Source organism: Agelaius tricolor, unplaced genomic scaffold, assembly GCF_023055355.1.
Source record: "Agelaius tricolor isolate 1412-34295 unplaced genomic scaffold, bAgeTri1.0.p SCAF_23, whole genome shotgun sequence".
NCBI lineage: Eukaryota > Metazoa > Chordata > Aves > Passeriformes > Icteridae > Agelaius > Agelaius tricolor.
The window spans coordinates 1,807,214-1,828,030 of NW_027269283.1; the positions used below are offsets into that span (position 1 = coordinate 1,807,214).

A 20,817-nucleotide genomic window follows, 5' to 3' on the forward strand; every position below is an offset into this window, starting at 1 on the left:
ACGGGGCTCCCCTGGCCACCCATCGCACCCTGGCTTTGTCCCCCAGCCCATTGCTCCGAGGGGCAGAGCAGGTGGAGCCACCCCAGGGCCTGCAGTGGTTGCAGGACCCCCATGAATGGGATTGCCAGGGGTCACAGCCTGGCTGAGGACTGTCACCCCACACAACCAGAGCTGCAGGGTGGGCCAGTAGCTCCTGAGGGCAGCAGGAACATATGGGAAACAAGGACTCACCTCAGCCTCCTCCAGAGCTGCCTGGATATCGCTCTTCTCGCTCTCCAGCACTTTCTTCACCTTCTCCAGCTCATGGATGGTTTTGCCTCCCAGACTGATCTGGTCAGTCAAATCAGCAATTTCCTCTGCCAGGGACAGAAGGAGTTTGGTCAGGAAGGAGTTTGTGGGATCAGCCCTGTACAAGTGATGTCCCCATCCCCCTGCCCAGGCTCAGCTGATGTCCCTCAGACCCTCAAAGAGGAGCCAAGGCTGTGCTTGGGAACATGTCTGCAGTCTGGGAGAGAGCACAGAAGAGGCATTAAGGACCTGGGGAGAGCTGTCTGTCCAACAGCAACACCCCCAAGGCAGCATCATGGCATTTGGCAGCACCATTTGGGAACAGGAGTCATCTGGGGACAGGAGCAGTGGCTCTGCCAGTCTTCCCAGAGTGTGCCCAGCACAAGGGCAGATACACACTGGCATCCCAGCAGGGCAGCTGCATCCCTGCAGTGGATGGGCTGAGCAGCAAGGCCTCTCCTGGCCAACAAGGGACCCAATCCCACATGTCTGAGGACACGGCAGGAGCCTGGGGGTGTCTGAGCCCAGTCCTACCCTGCAGGTTCTTGTTCTCCCTCTTAAGGGTCTCCAGGTTGTCCAGGGACTCCTCGTAGGCGTTCTTGAGCTTGAAGAGCTCCGTGCTCAGGCTGCGCGCCTCCTTCTGCGATGCCTCCAGCTCCACCTGGCTCTCCTCGTGCTTCTGCCTCCACTCTGCCAGGATCCTGTCAAAGTTCCTCTGCTTCTTGTCCAGGGCGGCGCAGGCCGAGTTGGCGCGCTCCAGCTCCACCGACAGGTCCTCGATCTCGGTCTGCAGGCGGTGCTTGGTCTTCTCCAGAGAGGAGCACTTGGCGTGGGCGGCCTCCATGGCCTCCTCTGCCTCCTGCAGCCGCGTGGCCAACTTCTTCCTGCCATGGCACTGGGGTGAGCGCTCCTGCCTGCCGCCATCCCACCCCACAGCCTCTCATCCAGGCAGGCGTCGCCACATTTCTCCTCACAGAGAAATGCAAGGCACAACTCCCCAAAGATATTCTGAGATTCGTGTTCTCTGAAGCTCAGAGAAAAGAAAAACAGTTCTTATCTCATTTCCTGTGCCTGTGTTGTTCACAAGTAGAATTGTGAACAACCTTTTGAAAGATTGTTTACCTGAGGGAATTAGTAATTAGATTCTAGTGTAAGTTTTTTAATTCACCGACCAATTAAATCCATGTGTGTCACTGTGATATTTTCTGAAAAATCCCTTCACCAGGATTTCTTCTCCTGGGAAGATGAGAAGCCTCAGCTTCTCCATGTTTTGCTGCTCTGGAATGTGGTCTGGAAATTGTTCATCCAAACATGTGAATTGTTTTAATTTAATGACCAATCGTGGTCCAACTGTGTCGAGGCTCTGAGGAGTGACAAATTTTTATTATTCATTCTTGTTAAGCCTTCTGATGTATCCTTTCTCTTTCTTTAGTATAGTTTTAGTATAGCATAATACGATATAATATAATATAATATAATATAATATAATATAATATAATATAATATAATATAATATAATATCTATCATAAAATAATAAAACAGCCTTCTGAGAACATGGAGACACATTCTCAACTCTCACCTCATCCTAGGGACCTCACAAACACCACACGTGTGTGTGTGTGTGTGTGTGTGTGTGTGTGTGTGTTGGGACTGTCAGCTGACAGTCATGAGATGCTGTGCAGTAAAATAGAGTTTGAGTACTTAGCAGATTCAGTTTAGATGTAATGTAATGTAATATAGAATAATATAGTATAATAAAGTAATAAATTGACCTTCTAAAAACATAGAGTCAAATGCATCATTTTCTCTTCCTTCATCAGGGGTGCCCTAATTCTAATTTTTCAATAGGAGCGTGCTGTGTCACCCCAGGTCTGTGAGATCCCCACTGCTGAACAGAAAGTCACCACCTACAAGGACCTGACTTGTGCCATGGGACTTACTTGGCTTCCTCCAGCTCCTCAGTCCTCTGGATGGCATCAGTCTCGTACTTGGTTCTCCACTGGGCCACCTCAGCATTGGCTTTGGACAGGTTCCTCTGGAGCTCGCTCTTGGCCTCCCCCTCCTCCTCGTACTGCTCCCGCAGCAGGTCACAGTCGTGCCGCGAGGCCTGCAGGGCATGGGCCAGGGCATTCTTGCCCTGAGGAAGAGAGAGCAGCTGCTGATTCTGGGCTCCAGGACACAGGCCATGGCACCAGGACTGGGAGCAGCAGCAGGGAATTGCTGTTCCTCCCAGGTGAAGAGCTGCCCTGTGTGCAGGGTATGTCCCACCTCCCCAGTCCAAGGGGCACTGCCACAGTGTCCCTCAGAGACTGGCCATGCCCTGAAACCTCACCTTGGTCTCTTCCTCCAGCTGCCTCTTGAGTTCCTCAATGCTCTGTGTGAACGAGACCTTGCCACGGCTCAGCTGGTTGATGAAGGACTCCTTCTCCTCCAGCAGCCGGGTAAGCTCCCCTGGGTTAAACACAGCCAAAACTGCTACTTCAGGACTCTAGGGCTGCAATCTGCACTAGCCCACACTCCCCCAGAGCCTGTGGCCTCCAGCTGTCCCCCCACCAGGGCAAGCTGGGCAGAGGTGCACCCAGTTAAAGACAAAGGATGCCAGCGAGGAATCCCTCCTGAGGCACACCTAGCTCTTCCCACCACGGGAGGAGGAGGACTGTCACAGACACGTTTTATGAAAAATCCTTTCCTTAAGATTTTTCCTCCTGAGAAGCTGAGATGCCTCAGGAACAAAATGTAACCAATGGTTATCTGCTGCTGTGGAATGCAACAGGTGCATCTGGGATTGGTCTCATGTGGTTGTTTCTAATTAATGGCCAATCACAGTCTGCTGGCTTGGACTCTCTGTCTGAGACACAAGCTTTTGTTATCATTCCTTCTTTTTCTATTCCTAGCTAGCCTTCTGATGAAATCCTTTTTTCTATTCTTCTAGTATAGTTTTAATATAATATATATCATAAAATAATAAATCAGCCTTCTAAAACATGGAGTCAGATCCTCCATGTTTCCCTCATCCTCGACCCCTGTGAGCACGGTCACAGAGGACAGCCTGCCTGGCTGAACCCCGCTCACAGCCAGGCTCAGAGCACTCTGAGGCAGCTGGGTGCCCCTGCTTTGTGCTCACCGTTCTCGGTCTGCAGCCGGCCCCGCTGCGCGTTCACGTCCGTCAGCTGCCGCTGCAGCTCATCCACTCTGGCCTTGGCCTCGTTCAGCTGGTCCTCGTAGGTGCGGCACAGCTTCTCTGCGTTGGCCTGCGGGCACCAAGCACAGCCTGGCTGAGCTCAGCTCTGCACAGAGCAACATCTGCCAGCCTGGGATACCCTGCCCTGCCAGGCACATCCTATGGGCAGGCAAGGCAGAGAGCAGGAGCCTGCCAGAGCTCGCTGCCAAGCTAACAGTGGCTCACTGCAGCCAAGCTGCCCAGGAAATGCCTGCCCAGAGCCTCCAGACTTGACTAGGACAACTAAAGCATCCTGTAGTGACATAGGGACAAGCTACAGGTCAAACAGGGCTTGGTCATGGCACAGTGACACCACCCCATGGACATGGCTGTGCTGGTCACACTGCACCCTGTCACAGACATATTTTATGAAAAATCCTTTTGCTAGGATTTTTTCTCCTGAGAAGCTGAGAGGCCTCAGAAACAAAATGTAAAAATTATTATCTGCTGCTGTGGATTCAACAGGTGCATCTTTGATTGGCCCATGTTGATTGTTTCTAATTAATGGCCAATCACAGTCAGCTGGCTTGGACTCTCTGAGAGTTATGAGCTTTTGTTATCATTCCTTTCTATTCCTTTCAAGCCTTCTGATTAAATCCTTTCTTCTATTCTTTTAGTATAGTTTAATACATCATTTTCTTTTAATATAATATATATCATAAAATAATAAATCAGCCTTCTGAAACATGGAGTCAACATTCTCATCTCTTCCCTCGTCCTGGGACCCCTGTGAACACCACTACAGCACCCAGCTGCACTGGTGTCCACAGGAGAGACCAACCAGCCCCCTGGAGAACCAGGACTGTGAAAAATGTGTATTTTATGATTGGCTTTATGCAAATATTAAAATGAATATTATATGTGTTAGAAAGTTATGCTGTTTTAATTTTCTTAAGTAGTGTGTTAAATATAGTTTTAGGTTATAACATAAGGTTAAAATAGAAACTATGCTATGTAGGATACTTCTTTTCTAAAGAAAGGACTTGCACTGAGACAGCAGCCACAGGACACCTAAATCTTTCAGAGAAAGAGAATTTATTGCCCCATTATCAGGAGAAATGAACTTCTTGCCTCACTCAGCCATGAAGACGCTGTCAGGATTCAGAGGAAGAAGCTGACACTGCCCAGACAGAATCCTGTGTTTGAATGGAATTTATGCATCATGGATGAGGTGTACGAATATGCAACAGGCTGTTGTTTTTAAGGGTTAATCCTCTGTTAATGTGGGTCCTTTTTCATGCTTATGTTGCCCAGAAAAAGGTACTCGGACTGCCTGTAACTCTTTGTTTCTGTTGTCTCATATTGTCCTAATCCAAATTGTCCAAAATTTTTATTACTCTAATTATATTGCTATTTTTATCTCGGAATCTCTGCTGGTCAGAGTGACCTTGAGATGCGTTAGAAAGTCTCTTTTCTCAGCCGGGCTGTCAAAGAAGGAGTCAGAAATCTTCTGTTCTTGTTCTCAAGGCTGTTTATTGTTTCTTATCTATAAAATTCTTTCTCCAACCCACCAAGGTCTGTCTAGCAGATCAGGTTGATGCACACTGCCCATCCTTGGGGCAGTGTTATCTTTTTATACTAAAAACTACGTGTACACTATTTACAATAACTTCTTAATACCTATCACTTATGTTAGACAGTGACTTTCAACTCTAAACCTATCTAAAAATGCTAACATCACCTAGAAGATGAAGGCTAGGAAGAAGAAGGAAAAAGGACAAGGCACACTTAAATTCTTCTATCTTGGGACCCCGAGCCCCCATTCTAAAAACCTCAAAAATCTGTTTTTCACCTCGTGACAAACTAACTATTATTCTACTTAAACTTTCTTGACTTCCTCATATAAAGATTGGTAATTGTTTTTTCCATGGGTCAAGATCAAAGGCACAGAGGTCTTGGGCTCTGTGCCAAGGTCTCTGAGCCTCTTGGCAGGGTCTTGAGTTTTCTAGGGCAGGCAGAGGAATTCCCTGGCTTCTGACATTTTTATAACCATTTTATCACTATGAAACTTTTAAAATTTTAAAACCAAGTGATGGGCGTTTTTCACAAGGACCCACCTTGCCCTTGGTGATGTACTCAACATTGGAGGACAGATCATCAATCTCCATCTTCATCTCGCTCTTCTCCTTCTCCAGTTTCTGCTTGACGCGCTGCAGGCCGTCGATGCGCTCGCTCAGCTCGGCCACGCTGTCCGCGTGCTTCTTCCTCAGCGCGGCCGCCGTGGCCTCGTGCTGCAGCGTGGCCTCCTCCAGGTCCCTCCTCAGCTTCAGGAACTCGGCCTCCCTCTTCTTGTTGAGCTCCAGCTGCGTGGCCGTGCTGCCGCCCGCCTCCTCCAGCCGCTCGCTCAGCTCCTCCAGCTCCCGCGACGCCTCCGCCCGCTGCTTCTCCACCTTGGCCCTGGCGGCTCGCTCGGCCTCCAGCTCCTCCTCCAGCTCCTCCACGCGTGCCTGCACACACAGAAAAGGGCAGGTGCTCCAAGATCTGGGTGAAGCTCCAGCATTGATCTATGGTCTCTTCCAGCTAGGTCTTGTCTAGCTCGAAGAGACCATAGATCAATGCTGGAGATTTATATCTTGGAGATTTATATCACACCCAAGATAGCTCAGCTACCTTAGAAGGCATAAAATCAGCAGGATGGTTTCTGTGGCAGTGTTGGAAACAGAAAAGTTTTAATAAAAGGCAAAATAACAAAACTCTTTACAGAGAAAAACCAAGCCAGGTGCAAGAGGTTCTTGCTCCTGGTGAAACACCCCACAAAAGCCATTGGTTTCTTTGTTCTCTTCTTTTTCTAGTAAATTGCCCAGGCAGGACTTTTTGGCTCCTGCCCAATTGGCCATCCTTAAGTTTAAGGTGAAGTTCCCCAGGTCCTATGAGGTGTCTTTTTACCTAATTGAGGAGAGAAACTTCTGGGCTTTTTTCCCTTTTTAGGAGACAAAGGACAGTTTTGTCACTCCCCATTCCTAAACAGCATCTCTGCTCTCTGCAGTGGAGCAGCATCTCTGATGATGATGGGAGGCAAAAAGCCACCAGTCTTGGGCTGTTTTGGAAGGCAGGTGCTCCTTGGTAGCACGTTTGGAGCTCCTGCTCTCCTCTGTCCCTGCTATCAGGATCCAGCTGGCATTAGCTTCTTTTTATGGGAACTTTCATGTTTCTGGGGACCTGTCTCTGATAGGAAGAAGCCCAGTGACCTAGATTTGGATTTTCAGAGTTTGGTTATTGGATTAAAGGTTTTATTTTGGACAAAGAACTACATATCCTGGAAGCTGTTCCTCAGGCTGGTGATAGTGTTCACCTCAATAGCTCATTCTTTAATTTTCAACCCACCACATTTTGGCAGAGGGCTTGGCTCCTGCTACTCATGCCAGCTTTTTCCAAGGGGATGCCCCTGTGCTCAGAGAGGGACTGGCTCATGCAGATTCCCCTGCACATCACATCTGATGGAAATTATGGACTCCCAGGATGTAAGAACAGTTCTTCCCACCATACCTGGACCTCCTTGATCTTCTTCTGCAGCTGGGCCTCCATCACTTGCCCATCTTCAATCCTTGAGTTCAGCTGACTCATCTCAAAGTCTTTCCTGTACAGACAGAGCCTCTGATCAGACAAACACTGTCCTGACAGGTCCTTCTGGGTCCTAAATTTCCCTGCACTCTACACCCAGGGTAGAGGATGAACAAGCCTACAATGGAAAGGGACTGCAGGGATAAGCAGCAGCTCATGGAAGGCTCACAGGAAGGGCTCAAGTAGCCAAATTGGCAGAGAGCTGGTTCTGAGGGTTTCCCTCTGAGGTCCCAAGGTGTTCTCCAGTTCCCCAGTGAGAATGGGACACGACTGAAGGCTGTGCTTGCAGCTGAGGCCCAGCAGTGTGCTGGATCCTGCCAGGCAGGTCCCTCCTGTCCAGCCCCATGGACAAAGGAAGGTCTGTGAGCCCTGGTCTGTGAGCCTGTCACAAGTTCCTCAGCCTCTCTGCAAAGTGCCCAGGAAATCCAAGCCCTCACTGTGCCTGGGCTGGTCACACAGCAGTGCCCAGAGGAGGATGACACAGCCACAGCCCAGCTGCCCCTGCAGAGACCACACTAAATCTGCTGGCTTTAGAGGTGCCCAGAGCCCAGGCACCTGTCACACACTCACTTCTTGAGCTTCTCATCCAGCTGCTGTTTGTCATTCTCCAGATCCATGACAGACTCTTGTGACAGCTTCAGGTCTCCTTCAAGCTTCCTCTTGGCTCTCTCCAGGTCCATGCGGACCTTCTTTTCTTGCTCAAGAGAACTTTCCAGCTGGAGAACCAAGGGAGGTGGGGTAAGGAGGGAAAGGACCTTCTGTAGCCCCCCCTCACCCATGTCCACTGCTGTGGGAACTTCACCAATGCCCTGGAGGCCAGAGGTGTTTCCCAGCTGGTCTCCAGTCCCACTCCCTCAGCCCAGGACTGCTCTCCATGAGGTGCTCTACACCACCTCTTGTTTTGGGGGTAGTTTGCCAATGGGATTATTCATCAACTGGCCATATTAAAGGGGGATCTGGTAACAATCCCACACTCCAGATGCCACTCAGGGACAGCCTTTGGGCTCTCCTGGAGATGTGACCCAAACCTCTCTTGCTTTATTCTCCCTGGCCTGTGACTCACATCATCCACTTGCTGCTCCAGTTTGACCTTGGCTTTGGTGAGTGTGTTGACCTTGTCCTCTTCAGCCTGTAGGTCATCCAGGGCCTGCTGATGGGCCTCCTGCAGGGCTTTCTTCTCCTTTGTCAGCTTGGCAATGATCTCATCCAGACCAGCCATCTCCTCAATCAGGTTTTTAACCTGCATCAGTGAGGACAAAAGTAGAGAGCATCTCAGAGGGAGGTGCAAAGCTGCTCCAGCAGCGTGACCCTGGCAAGGCAGGAGTCCATCCATGGGCAACACCAGCTCTGCTCCCCACCAGCAGCCAGCCCCTCTTCCCTCAGTCAGGCTGGCCCCACCAGGTGGGTTTTCCATGCCTCAGATCACTTGCCACAGCACAGAACCATCTGCCTACAGCTCTCTGGGCAATGAGGCAGGACACAGAGGGGTTTTTCCCTCTCACACTCCCCTTTTCCCTCTGCCCTGCCCCAGTTTCCCCACACCAGCAGCCTTATCCCAGATGTTCCTCTGGTGTCCCCACAGGCACTGAGGCTGCAGGGAGCTTGGTTACCTTGTTCTCTGTGGCATGTTTCTCCTTCTCCACCTTGGCCAGTGTGATCTCCAGGTCATCAATGTCCTTCTTCAGCTCTGCACACTCATCCTCCAGCTTGCGCTTCTTGGCGGTGAGCTCTGAGCTTATCTCCTCCTCATCCTCCACACGCTCCAGCAGCTCCTTCACCTTGGCCTCCAGCTGGATCTTGGACTTGATGAGCAGGTCACAGCGCTCCTCTGCATCTGCCAGGTTGTCCTGCTCCTGGGAGAGGCACAGGAGAGCAGTGCTCACCCTCTGCCCCAGCACTCTGCTCTCAGCCCTGCTGTCCTGCCCTTCTCCTTGTGGAAGGGGCAGAGCAAGCCTGAGGTACAGCTCCAGTCAGTGCCTGTCATCAAGGTTCAACCACTCACACTAACCAGGGCCAAAGAGCAGCTCAGTGTTTCCAGAGGAAGGACAAAAAAGAAAAAAAACAGCACAAAATTTGGCAAGCAAACATTGCCATCCCCTCCCACCACCCTGTGAGGAGAGCACCCTTCCTAGAGCCAGGGGATCACAAATCCCTGTGGCAGCCCCAGCATGTGATGGTACTTCAGTTCTGCAGTCTTAGGTTGTGTTTCAGACAGATTGTGACAATGAGAGAGCTTCAGAACTGCAAGAGGCTGAAGGAGGGTTCTAGGATATTCTGCTCCTACTTTTACCCATGGATCCTGCACTGTCTTAACACCCCAGAGAGAGGGTGAGGCACTCACTGCCTGCAGCTGCAGAGCCAGGTCGTGCTTCTCCTGGATCATGGAGACTTGCTTCTCTTCCAGCTCCTTCCTCTTAGCCTCAGACTTCTCCAGAGCCTCCTTCAGCTTCTGGAATTCCTCCTTCAGGTTGGACATTTCCTTCTCAGTCTGAGCAGACTTGAGTAAAGGCTTGATCTTGAAGAACAGCTTCATCCAGGACCAGTTCTTGACAGCGTTGAAGGCACGGATGTTCCACTGGATGGTGTAGAGGGCGTCCCTGGGGGAATACAAGCACAGCATCATCAGGGGTGGACATTCCCCATGTCCCATCCTGGCTTCTGCAGGCCTGGATTCAGCTCCATTCTCCACCAGCTGGACAAATGGCAGAATGGTGAATGAATGGGACACTGTCTGCACACTGTACTGGCCCTGCTGGGCTGGGTGGGGTGGCTTGGATCTCAGCTCTCCTCACTCTGCCTCCCTCTGAATCTTCCAGTGCAAACCAGAGGCTCCCCACACCTAGATCCTCCCTACCAGGGCCATGCCAGACCTCTTCCAGGTCTGTCTCCATCCCCCAGGATCAATCACTGCCAGACACGGGCAAACCCCACAGGTCAAACCCACAGACACGTGCAGAAGAGACAAGGAGACACAAAGTTCTGCCTTTTGCCCCCACAGCTCTACCTCCTGCTGATGATCTTCTGATACTCCACACGCATGAGGTGGCCCCGGATCCTGGCCTGGAGCATTGTCAGGACCTTGGCCAAACGTTCATCTCGCATCTCCTCCAGCAAGCCCAGCAAACCAGCCTTGAAAAACACCTGTGGGCAAGAGAGTGGAGTCACCAGCAGAAGGACAGGGTAACACAGCCTGCCAGGGAAACATGGAGCTGCCCCCACACATGGCACAGGAACCAGACCTGCCCTGAGCACATCATCTCCCCAGCAGGGACAAGATGATGTTTGGGTGGGACGAGGTCAGGCAGCAGTGACCTGCTCAGAGCTGCTCTTTCTCTTCCCAGCCTGCACCTTCCTCTGCCCTCCTGAGTCCCTTCAAGGGCCACACAGACCCTGCAGAGTGCAGGGCTGCAGCAGGGCTGTGGCCAGGCACAGAGAGTAACAGCAGGGGAAACTTCTCCCTGCCAAGGGTCAGCTGCCCTCTCTCACCTTGGTGTGACCAAACTTGTACTGGGCATGGTCCAGTTCCAGGGAGCTCAGCAGCTTCTCTGTGGCCTTCCTGCTGTCCACAAACTTGTCTTCTGGAATGGCTGCTGGGTTGAGGATACGGTAGCTGTGGGGAAAGCAGAGGGAGGCCATGCAAGAGGACTGCAGCACCAGCATCACCCCAGAGCCCCAGGCATGCCAGTGCCCACTGGGGCCATGGGGCTGCACCACAGCTGGGTGTATGAACCAGCTGCTCCAGGGCACAGGATTGCAGGCACCAGGGAACCCTGGCAGATTTTAGTCCCTGAACATCAGGGAGACTGTGCCAGGACACCACCGTCCTCATTAGGCAGCATGGATGGGACCCTAAGGTGAGAACCCTGAGGGATCCATCCCAAGGGCAGAGAGAAATCTGAGCCAGGATCAGAGAAGCCTGAGCCTGTGGATGCCATGGGACAGAGAGAGAGAAACAGCAAGTGTTTCTCACAGCAGCTTGTGAGAATTTTTAGGAAGTTGTAAAGATGTGATAACTTTTTAAGTATAAATAATCTGCAGGTGGTGTTTTTCTACTTCATCTGTCTGTTCTTCTCAAAAACAGTGTGTGAGGAAGATGTTTTTATTAGTTAGCCAATCAAATAAAATCTATTGTCTCACTCTATAAAAACCACCAGATTTTCTTGAATAAAACCTTCTTTGCTCTTTGCTCCAGATTGCAAGGCAAGATGTGTTCTATCACCATCTGTATGGCAGATTATCTTTTGTCAAGTGGGCAGTTTGCCTTATCTCTCTCTGTGAGTGACCACAATCACTCCTCCCTCAGGGGGACACCTGCTGATAACAGCTATGGAATGTCCCTGCATGGCTGATAAGAGCTACAGCATCCCATTGGCAGATGGGAGCCCAGAGGGAGGAGCCAAGCATTCCTACCCAGGTATAATCCAGAGGTTTTGAGACACCAGCACAGCTTCCCCCCCTGGATTCCCCAGAGGAACAGCAGCTGCCTCTTCTTCCCCTGGATCCTCAGAGGAAGAATCCATCCTTCTCTACAGGATCCCTGCTCCAGCAGAACCAGCCCTGACACTGCAGGAGGGCTGAGCCACAATTCCAATGGTTCTGCTGCCAACAGCCTGACCCACAGGGTGTCAGGCTGGGTTCTGACTCTGGCAGTACTGTTTTAGTTTACTGCACTGTTTATTTTATCTTTTTATTTTTTTTCTTCCCTATTAAAGAACTGTTATTTCCTGCTCCCATATTTTTGCCTGAGAGCCCCTTAATTTAAAATTTATAGCAATTCAGAGGGGTGGGGAGGGTTTACATTCTCCATTTCAGGGGAGGCTCCTGCCTTCCTTAGCAGACTCCTGTCTTTCCAAACCAAGACACTCTTTCTACAACACTGCCTCCTGCCTGTTCCTGTGTTTTGCTCAGCACAAGAGTGACATGAGCCTTGCCACCTTCCCCCTGCAGCAGCACCTCAAACACCCAGATCCCATCCCAAACTCTCCATGCCTGGCACCCCAGAGCCAGCAGCAGAGCTATCCCAAACTGGACAGGCACTGGGGGTTCACAGCAGCTCTGGACAAGCTGGGGAGCAGCTCAGAGCCAGGACAAGTCTGTCTGCCCTGGAAACACGTGCTGGGTGAGGAAGAGGAGGGCGTTACCGCTGCTTGAACTCTGCGTAGAGGATCCTGTTGGGGAAGCCCTTGCGGCAGATGCGGATCCCTTCCAGGACTCCATTGCAGCGCAGCTGGTGCAGCACCAGGAAGGAATCCATGGCTCCTGAGGGGCAGGACACACACAGAGCACGTGCTCAGCCCAAGAAGACAGAGGAAATGCAGCTGCAGCCTGGGTGTGAACCCTGGGAACATCTGTGGTTTGAACATGGCTGTTGGCCTGTCCTCAGGAGTGTGCTGAGTACCAGTGCTGCAGCCTGGGCCTTGCATGGTTGAACTCAGCCTGGAAGACTCATCCCTGCCTGCTGTGCATCCCATTTTGGGTGTGCATTCATGCCAAGTGCCAAGTGCCAGGCTGCACACCCAAAATGGGAGCCTGGCAAAGCTCATTCTCCCCAGCAGAGGAGATTGATCTGGCTCACAGGAGTTTCAGCACTGGGGTCAGGGCTCAGTGCAGTATGAAGAGGGCTGGGGAGAGGGTGGGTGCAAGGATCCCTGCCAGTTCCCAGACATCCCCAGCCCCCTGAGCTGTCCCATACCTGGGGTCTTTGTCTCGTTGGGGATGATGCAGCGCACGAAGTGGGGCTGGGTGGAGCGCAGGTTGGTCATCAGCTTGTTGAGGTTCTCCTGCAGGGCACACACAGGGTGAGGGGACAGCTCTGCTTCCCTGCAATGCTTCTCTGTCTCTCCAGCTCCTTTCCCCCACAGGCAGGGAGGGAGCAGACCCTGAGAGCCCCTTATGGCAGGAGAAAGGGCATTTCCTCCTGCTATCCTGGCAGGGGACATCCCCACCTGGGGCAGGGTCAGAGCCCCCTGCCAGGGTGGGACACTGTCCCCATGGCAGAGGGGGCTGGGCTGGCACACAGGCCAGATGGCACGGGCAGGTTTTGCTGTGCTACAGAATTTTGCAGTGCCAGATGCTTCCCAAGCATTTGTAGGTAAAGTTTTGCTGCAGGGGAGAGCCAGGGACACAGGACTGAGCATATTCCTGGAACAGAGCTCTGTGCTCAGCACCCTGCAGTTCCAGTGCTGGTGTCCACCCTGGCTGCAGACAGAGAATGTCAGGATATGCAGGATTTCCCTGCACTTCCACACTGCTTCACCCCCTCTGGCTGTGGCAGAGGAACTGCTGTGCCAGACTGCCCCTCCTTTTCTCTCCAAGGCAGCTCTACCCTTGATCTTTCCAGCTGCCTTCCCCTGCTTGTACAGGCTCAGCCTGTCCAGGACATGCTCAGGGAAGAGCTCCACATCACCATGGGGCACCTCCTCACCACAGACACCTTTCCCCAAGGCCTGTGACTTATCCAAAAGGAAGAAAGTCACACTTTTCCCTCAACAGGAGCTGCCTTCTGCAAGCACCTTGGCAACGAATCACAGAATATCCAGAGTTGGAAGGAACCCACAAAGATCATCCAGTCCAGCTCCAGGCCCTGCACAGACACCCCAACAACCCTCTCTATGCCTGGGAGTGCTCTCCAAACTCCTGGAGCTCTGGCAGCCTCAGGGCTGTGACACAAGGCTGTCATGGCAGGACACAACCCTCTGTGCTGCTTTCCAGTTGCTGAGCTCTGGGTTGGACCAGTAACCCCAGTGGTGAGTATGGGATGGAGCTGTGTGACATCCTGAGCTGTCAAATGGGCCAGGTCACCCCCCAGCACAGGGAGCTGCCTGCTCAGAGACCTGCAAGATCCTCCTCCATTGTCTTCTGTCCTTCCAGCTGACAGGAATGAGGAGAGAAGTAGCACAGACTTAAAGTGATGTTCATGGAATTAATTATCTAAACATCACTACAAGTCTTAACTGCCTCTCTCTCAGAGGTGGAGGAGCTGCCACAAGCATCACGAGGGCAGGAGCAGCACGAGCCCAGCTCCAGGGGAAGGGAGCTCTGCCAGCCTGGAGCCTCCTGTCCTGCCCTGGGAGCATGGGGACAGGGCTGAGACTCTGCCAGGCACAGCCCCCTTGGCCAGGGGTGACAGGGAGTTGGGGGCTTTGGTCTGGTGGTGTCCCTCAGGAGATCTCATGGTCCCTCAGGGCCCAGGAAATGCAAGAAACCAAGTCTTGGCAGGGAAGTGTGACTGCTGGTGGGACCCTCAGCAGGTTCCCCTCATGGCCCTGGATGAGGGACTGGCTCTCACCTTGTGCAGCTGTGACACTGTTTGGAAGGAAGCTGCCTTCTTACGTTTCTCCTTGGTCCCTGGCTTGTGAGGTTCCTCTGTTGGGTTGAAATATTGATTACTTACATCAGCAAAAATCTGCCTGCCTTGAAGGACTCAGGGGCACCCCCAAACACCCCTAAAATTCCCACAGCCCTTGCTGTCTCTAAAGCAGAGGTGATTGTGCCCTCCTGCAAAACAAAGGCACTGACCACCAAAACCACCCAGCAGCCACCTCCCACAGCACCCAGCTCTGGAGAGGAGAGGAGAGGAGAGGAGAGGAGAGGAGAGGAGAGGAGAGGAGAGGAGAGGAGAGGAGAGGAGAGGAGAGGAGAGGAGAGGAGAGGAGAGGAGAGGAGAGGAGAGGAGAGGAGAGGAGAGGAGAGGAGAGGAGAGAAGAGAAGAGACGAGACGAGACTGAGGTAAAAAACAGGGTGAGGGGGTTCCTCACCTGAAGCAGAGCCCACATAGTTCTCATAGAGGGAGGCCAGGAGCTTGTTCTGGGATTTCTGGAAGACGGACACCACTGTCTCGTTCAGGGGGTCCTTGTTCTTGTCCAGCCACCCCACGATGTTGTATGGCACCTGTCCCAGGACAGGAAAGGTCAGGCCAGCCCTGTCCCTGCCCAGGGGGAGCTGTGGGGGCTGGGAGGGGCTGCCAGGGACGTACCACACCAGCGTAGTGCACCACCTCAAAGTGCGCCTCGTACTTGCGCTTCTTGTCCGGCCGCGGCTTCTGGAAGTTGGGCGACTTCCCGATGTGGTTGTCGTAGAGCTTGGACTTGAAGGTCATGTCAGAGGCTTTGGGGAACATGCACTCCTCTTCCAGGATGGACAGGATTCCCATGGGCTGCAGGGAGAGGGGGGATCAAGAGGACTGAGCTCGGTGTTGCCACGTCCCATCCCAAAACAGGGATGCTGGGGAGATCCCATCCTAGCCCAGGGGCAAGACACTGGCCATGGGGCCAGGCTGTCATTGGCATAGTCCAGGCTGCACCTGACCTCCATGTGGGACTGGCCAGGCCTGCAAGACATGGCAGTTTGCCCTAGTCCAACAGATTGTTGAGAAGGAGGGATCCTCTCCAGGATTGCTCCTTTTCAAAAAAAATAAAAAAGAGTTTCCTTCATGCAATGGTGGAAATATTTTCTACAAGCTGCTCAGAATCAGTGAATGCTCAAGAGGCACTGATGGGCTGTAAGTGGGTAGGAAGAAAGGGGAAGAGATAATTGCTCTCTGGAGGAAAAGGCTGCACCAGGTTTTGTGGCTCCCCAGTGGGTAGAAACAGAATTTCCATGTTTTCATAAAGTCAAAATTTGTGTGGAAAAGATCTCAAGGGGCTGGAGGCTCTGAGCTGTAAGTATTGGGAAAAAAATGTTGGGTACTTGCGCCTGACCTGGAAGGGAATAATTAAATTTTGGTAGCAGAGCACCTCTCTGTTGCAGCCTTTGCAAACAAACTGTCCCCCAGCAGTACCATTTCTGTGCCCTGCCTCACACTCTACCTTCTCAATCAGGTCAATGCAGGCCTGCAGGTCCAGGCCAAAGTCAATGAAGACCCATTCAATGCCTTCCTTCTTGTATTCCTCCTGCTCCAGGACAAACATGTGGTGGTTGAAGAACTGTTGCAGTTTCTCATTGGTGAAGTTAATGCACAGCTGCTCAAAGCTGTTGAACTGCAAGAACAAAGCAGATGTGAGTCAAAAGGAGAAGCTCCAGAAGGGAAGGTGTCACCCTGATTTTTTAAGATTTTCTAAGCCTTCTGATGTTTACATTCTTCTAACGAACTTTCTCACACACTTTCTGTAAATAACTCATTGTTTTGCATTCTTTTCTGGAGGAGGAGAAATTTGATGGACTGTTGGTTTGTCCAGTGTCATTGGGGAGGTGGCACTGTCACCCTCCAATCCACTGTCACTTTTGGAAATCTATAAATGTTGGAGTCAGAAATTAAAAGTGCTCTTTTCACCTTGGGAGAGCTGTGTGTGCACTTGGTGTTATTTCGTGTCCTATAGGGACAGGCAGGGATTCACTCTTGTGCTTTGCCTGGCTCTGAAGGGTGAATCCTGCCAGGCTCAGCTGTGTGGCTGCCACAGCAGGGAGCCAGCAATCACTAGAGATGTGCCCACAGCAGTGTTAAATCATTCCTGCTCGCTCCAGATACATCAATCCAGACAATCCCCTCTTCTCATCAAGGCCAGCACCTTCTTAGAGGAGCTCTCAAACCCCAGGGGACTGAACTCCCTGAACCCACTGCAGGGGCCTGCAGAACTCACATCAAAGATCTCAAAGCCTGCAATGTCCAGCACCCCAATGAAGAACTGCCTGGCCAGCTTGGTGTCCAGGGTCTTGTTGATGCGGGCCACCAGCCACTTGAACATGCGGTCGTAGGTGGCTTTAGCCAGGGCCCCCACAGCGTACAGCACCTGCAAGGCAAAGCCCAGAGCACTCATGGTTATGAAAAATCCTTTCCTTAAATGTAAACAATGGTTATCTGCTGCTGTGGAATGCAACAGGTGCATCTGGGATTGGTCTCATGTGGTTGTTTCTAATTAATGGCCAATCACAGTCCAGCTGTCTCAGACTCTCTGGTCAGTCACAAGATTTTATTATCATTGCATTATTTTCTATTCCTTACTAGCCTTCTGATGAAATCCCTTCTTCTATTCTTTTAGTATAGTTTTACTATAATATATATCATAAAATAATGAATCAGCCTTCTGAAACATGGAGTCAGATCCTTGTCTCTTCCCTCATCCTGGGACCCCTGTGCAAACCACCACAAGTGAGCTTCTCCCTGCTCCTGCAGGAGCCACAGGCTGACAGAGAGCTCCTCCTGGCACACAAAGGATGGACAGACACATCCAAGGAGTTTATGGTTACAGCACAAGCTCCAAAATTGTTTTGCATTCCACACAAGTGTGTTCCTGCCTACCAGGCCTATCTTGCCTCCAAGGTCTTAGGATAGAAATTCAGTTAAAATGACATTTTCAGAAGCCTTGTGCCTACAGCCCACTTTGGATAGGACACCAGCTGCTAAGGTCCTCCTGAACTTTGCTCAAGGACTGGCTTGCACTATTCAGGCCAGGTCTGGGTTCCCAGCTGGGGTGTGGCTGGAATCTGACAAGACACGTGTTTGGTGCATTTGAGTCTTCTACAAGATCAACTCAGATGAGTGTTTAGATATCCAGAGTTTTCTAATTTTCAGGGCTGAACTCTTCTCAAGAGTGTGACTGTCTCTGAAGCAGATCCACAGAACCTGGACCTGCTCTGGCTGGGATCCAACCTCATTACAAAGACACCAGATTCAATCTCCAGCCTTGGTTAATGTGCAAAGCTATCAGCCAGCTCTGCCACCCATTTCCCCTGCTCTTAAAAGCCAAGAACTGTGGATTCACCTTCTCCTGCTGCTCTGGATCTCCCCCTACACCCAAGACAGTGAACTGAAGCACCAGTGGCAGCCCAGTGTCCTGCTGTGCTGTCACTCACCTGCTCCACGTTCTGCCCTTTGGTCACGTACTCATTGCCCACTTTGACACGAGGATGGAGCAGCCCCTTGATGAGTTCAGCTGAGCTGATTCCCATGAGATAGGCAGCTTTGTCAGCACCTGGAAGGCAGCACAAAGGCATGAGGAGCCTGCAAGGAGGGTCTCGGAAGGGGGAAAGGAACCAAAGTAAAAAATGATCTGCTCTTGTGATAATCAGTGCTAACCACACTGTTTTTTCCACCTCCTCCAGTGTCTAATGTGATTTTCCATCTTGGATAGTCTATGATGCTTTAAAGTTTAACTTTCTGACTGAGAAGTTACCATTTGGAGGCCTGCTGCACCTTATCAGGTGCTTATCAGGTTTTAGCCTTATTGATCTGGGATTCTCTATGCATTTTCCAGTGGAGGTTTGAATTTCCACACAGCAGATTTGAATTGACCAGAAGAGAGGTGATTGTCTTTCATAAACTCCTGATAGCAGATTGTAGCTAGCAAATCACCTCTGCAGGGAAATCAGTGCCATATCAAAACCTTCATTAATAACCAGGTAGCAGCTAAAGGCTGTGTTGCCACTCCTGAGGCACAGAGAACTTTTCCTTCATGAATGTTAACGTGACAAAGACTGATCCAGGTGATCATTTCTGCTGGATCCCTGCTGCAACCTTCAGAGTACGTGCCAGAGCTCCCCCTTCTCACTCTCCCACGTGCTGGGAAGTCACCCTCTCCCTTCAGGTTTGCTCTGCACTCTGTCTGTTCTTAGATCTGTGCATTGCATTGGATTTTGCTGAGCAACCAACCAGGGAAAGTGTTGGACAGTGATTGTGTCCTACTCTAACAGCTCTTCAGGAGGCTGTGAGCTGAGCAGGTCCTGCTCCCAGCCTGGCTGGAATGCTGTCCATTGAAGTGCAGGAGGTGAAGAGCAGGAGGAGACTGCACAAGATGAAGCCCAGCAGGGCTGTGACACCCTAGGATGCTGCTGAGACAAGTCTGATGCAGATGAGGCCACCTTGCAGAGAGATTGTCCCAAAAATTCCTGCTCAAGGCCGAGCCCTTGGAGCACCCCCACAGGGCCTAAATCAATGAGGGATCAGGGGATCAGGGTCCCTGACCTCCACAGGCCAGGCAGGGGGAGTTATCCCAGTCTGGGCAGCTCTGGAGTGTTGGGGAAGATGAAACAGGAAAGCCTTATCAATATGATTGTCTGGCAAAAGATTTTGAGAATATGGAAACTATAAGTGAGATTGAAATGAAAGCAAGCTTTGAGATACCTCAGTTACTGAACAACAGGAAAACAATGGCATGGCCAGCTGAAGGTGATCCCCTTTTGATGGAACAACACCCTCTGCTTGCAGACAGGCCCAAGGCTCAGAGCAGACCCCACTGGCTGGGCAGAAGGGGCCCAAAGAGGAGTTTTTAGGGTTTAAAATGTAACACAGGATGGTAATGTAATGATTCTTACAGGCTGTATGGAAATGCTGTAGGATTTGTGTCTTGTACTAGATTGGTTAGTGAGAATCAGAATATTCAACACAGAAGATTCATTGTATTGTAATGGGAACCTCACTCTCTTTTACTCTTCCTCACTCTCTCATCCTCTTCACCACTCTCTTGCCTTCTTTCTCTTTCCCACTCTCTTTGCTTCTCTTTTCTGCTCTGGGCCGTGTTTGGCAGCTCCCAGCAGGGCCCTGCCCCCAGGCCCTTTGCAATAACCCCAAGCTCCAGCCCTGGCTGCAGAGATCTCTCGTGTCTGTCTGTCCTGACCGTCCTACCCCCATTGCTCCTGCACTGGAGCCCAGAGCCCCACTCACTTTCAGTGCCATCAGCCTCTGCCTGCTCTTCCCGCTGCTTTTGCTTGAATTTCATGTTCCCAAAGTGCATGATGGCCCCCACTATTTTATAGGAGCCGTATTTCTCATCGCTGCTGAAGCCCAGGATGTCCATGGCGTGCTGAGGAGACACAAAGCAGTAGAGACAGAACAAATTCACCACGCTGAGGTGAGGGTTGGTTCCTCCTCCCATTGTCTCCTAAGGTACCCTCCCTGTCCTGGGGCTGGCAGGGTGCCCTCTCTGCTGGGCACCTATCCAAGGAGTCCTGTCCATGGGCTTTGAATGTGGCTCCAGCTCCCACAAGACCCATTTGAAAGGCAAACGACTGGCTCAGCATCCACAAGGAGGAGGTGCTCCAAGCTGAGGGCTCAGGAGGAGACCTGACTGATCTCTACAGCTCCCTGACAGGAGGGGGCAGCCAGGGGGGTCAGGCTCTGCTCCCAGGGAACCCGGACAGGATTGGGAGGAAACGGCCTCAAGCTGGTTCAGGTTGGACATCAGGAGGAATTTCCTCACAGAAAGAGTTGTCAGGCATTGGCAGGGGCTGTCCAGGGCAGGGCTGGAGTCCCCATCCCTGGAGGTGTCCAAGGAAGGGCTGGACATGGCACTCAGTGCTCTGGGCTGGGTGTCAGGGTGGGGATAAATCAGGTTGGACTCTATGGTCTTGGGGGTCTTTTCCAAATGTAATGATTCTGGGATCTTCTTTTTTATGGGCACTATTAGAAGTGCCCATGTGCCTCAGGCCCTTCCTGATGCAGGGAATGACTCTCCCTTCCCTGCCTGGATGAGGCTGTTGGTGCAGATCAGAGTCACTCTGCCCCTTCCTGGAGGCTCCCAACAGCCACCAATGATCCATAGGGAAACCCCAGCTGATTTAAACAGGGACACACAGAGGGAAATCCCAACTGATTTCAAGAGGGAAGGCAGAGCACAGCCCCAGAGCTGCCCAGAGGAAGGCTGTGCCCTCCCCAGGCCCAGGGCTGTGCACATACATCAGTGGCCATGAGCTCCTCGCCGTCATCCAGGTTGTCCACCGTTGTCACCCCCTGGGAGCAGAAGTGGTAGTCGTAGGGGTTGAGGGACAGCAGCAGCATATCTGCAGGGGGAGGACATGCAGAGGGTGAGGCCAG

General features: G+C 51.7%; 1 protein-coding gene across 1 annotated transcript in view; it reads right to left on the bottom strand.

Moving 5' to 3' along the window:
* Nucleotides 1-20,817, bottom strand: part of MYH7B (myosin heavy chain 7B) — a 35,111-nt gene that overhangs the window by 5,125 nt on the left and 9,169 nt on the right. The window contains exons 11-33 of the mRNA XM_071446517.1: nucleotides 20,680-20,783; nucleotides 19,669-19,807; nucleotides 17,862-17,980; nucleotides 16,649-16,798; nucleotides 15,878-16,048; nucleotides 15,046-15,225; nucleotides 14,828-14,960; nucleotides 14,359-14,435; nucleotides 12,763-12,850; nucleotides 12,212-12,329; nucleotides 10,557-10,680; nucleotides 10,075-10,211; nucleotides 9,412-9,667; nucleotides 8,681-8,923; nucleotides 8,134-8,310; nucleotides 7,641-7,786; nucleotides 6,996-7,086; nucleotides 5,567-5,956; nucleotides 3,414-3,540; nucleotides 2,622-2,740; nucleotides 2,230-2,426; nucleotides 823-1,172; nucleotides 232-356 (exon numbers count right to left, since the gene is read on the bottom strand). Coding sequence (XP_071302618.1) covers nucleotides 232-356; nucleotides 823-1,172; nucleotides 2,230-2,426; nucleotides 2,622-2,740; nucleotides 3,414-3,540; nucleotides 5,567-5,956; nucleotides 6,996-7,086; nucleotides 7,641-7,786; nucleotides 8,134-8,310; nucleotides 8,681-8,923; nucleotides 9,412-9,667; nucleotides 10,075-10,211; nucleotides 10,557-10,680; nucleotides 12,212-12,329; nucleotides 12,763-12,850; nucleotides 14,359-14,435; nucleotides 14,828-14,960; nucleotides 15,046-15,225; nucleotides 15,878-16,048; nucleotides 16,649-16,798; nucleotides 17,862-17,980; nucleotides 19,669-19,807; nucleotides 20,680-20,783 — 3,761 coding nt within the window. The remainder of the gene's footprint in view (nucleotides 1-231; nucleotides 357-822; nucleotides 1,173-2,229; nucleotides 2,427-2,621; nucleotides 2,741-3,413; nucleotides 3,541-5,566; nucleotides 5,957-6,995; nucleotides 7,087-7,640; nucleotides 7,787-8,133; nucleotides 8,311-8,680; nucleotides 8,924-9,411; nucleotides 9,668-10,074; nucleotides 10,212-10,556; nucleotides 10,681-12,211; nucleotides 12,330-12,762; nucleotides 12,851-14,358; nucleotides 14,436-14,827; nucleotides 14,961-15,045; nucleotides 15,226-15,877; nucleotides 16,049-16,648; nucleotides 16,799-17,861; nucleotides 17,981-19,668; nucleotides 19,808-20,679; nucleotides 20,784-20,817) is intronic.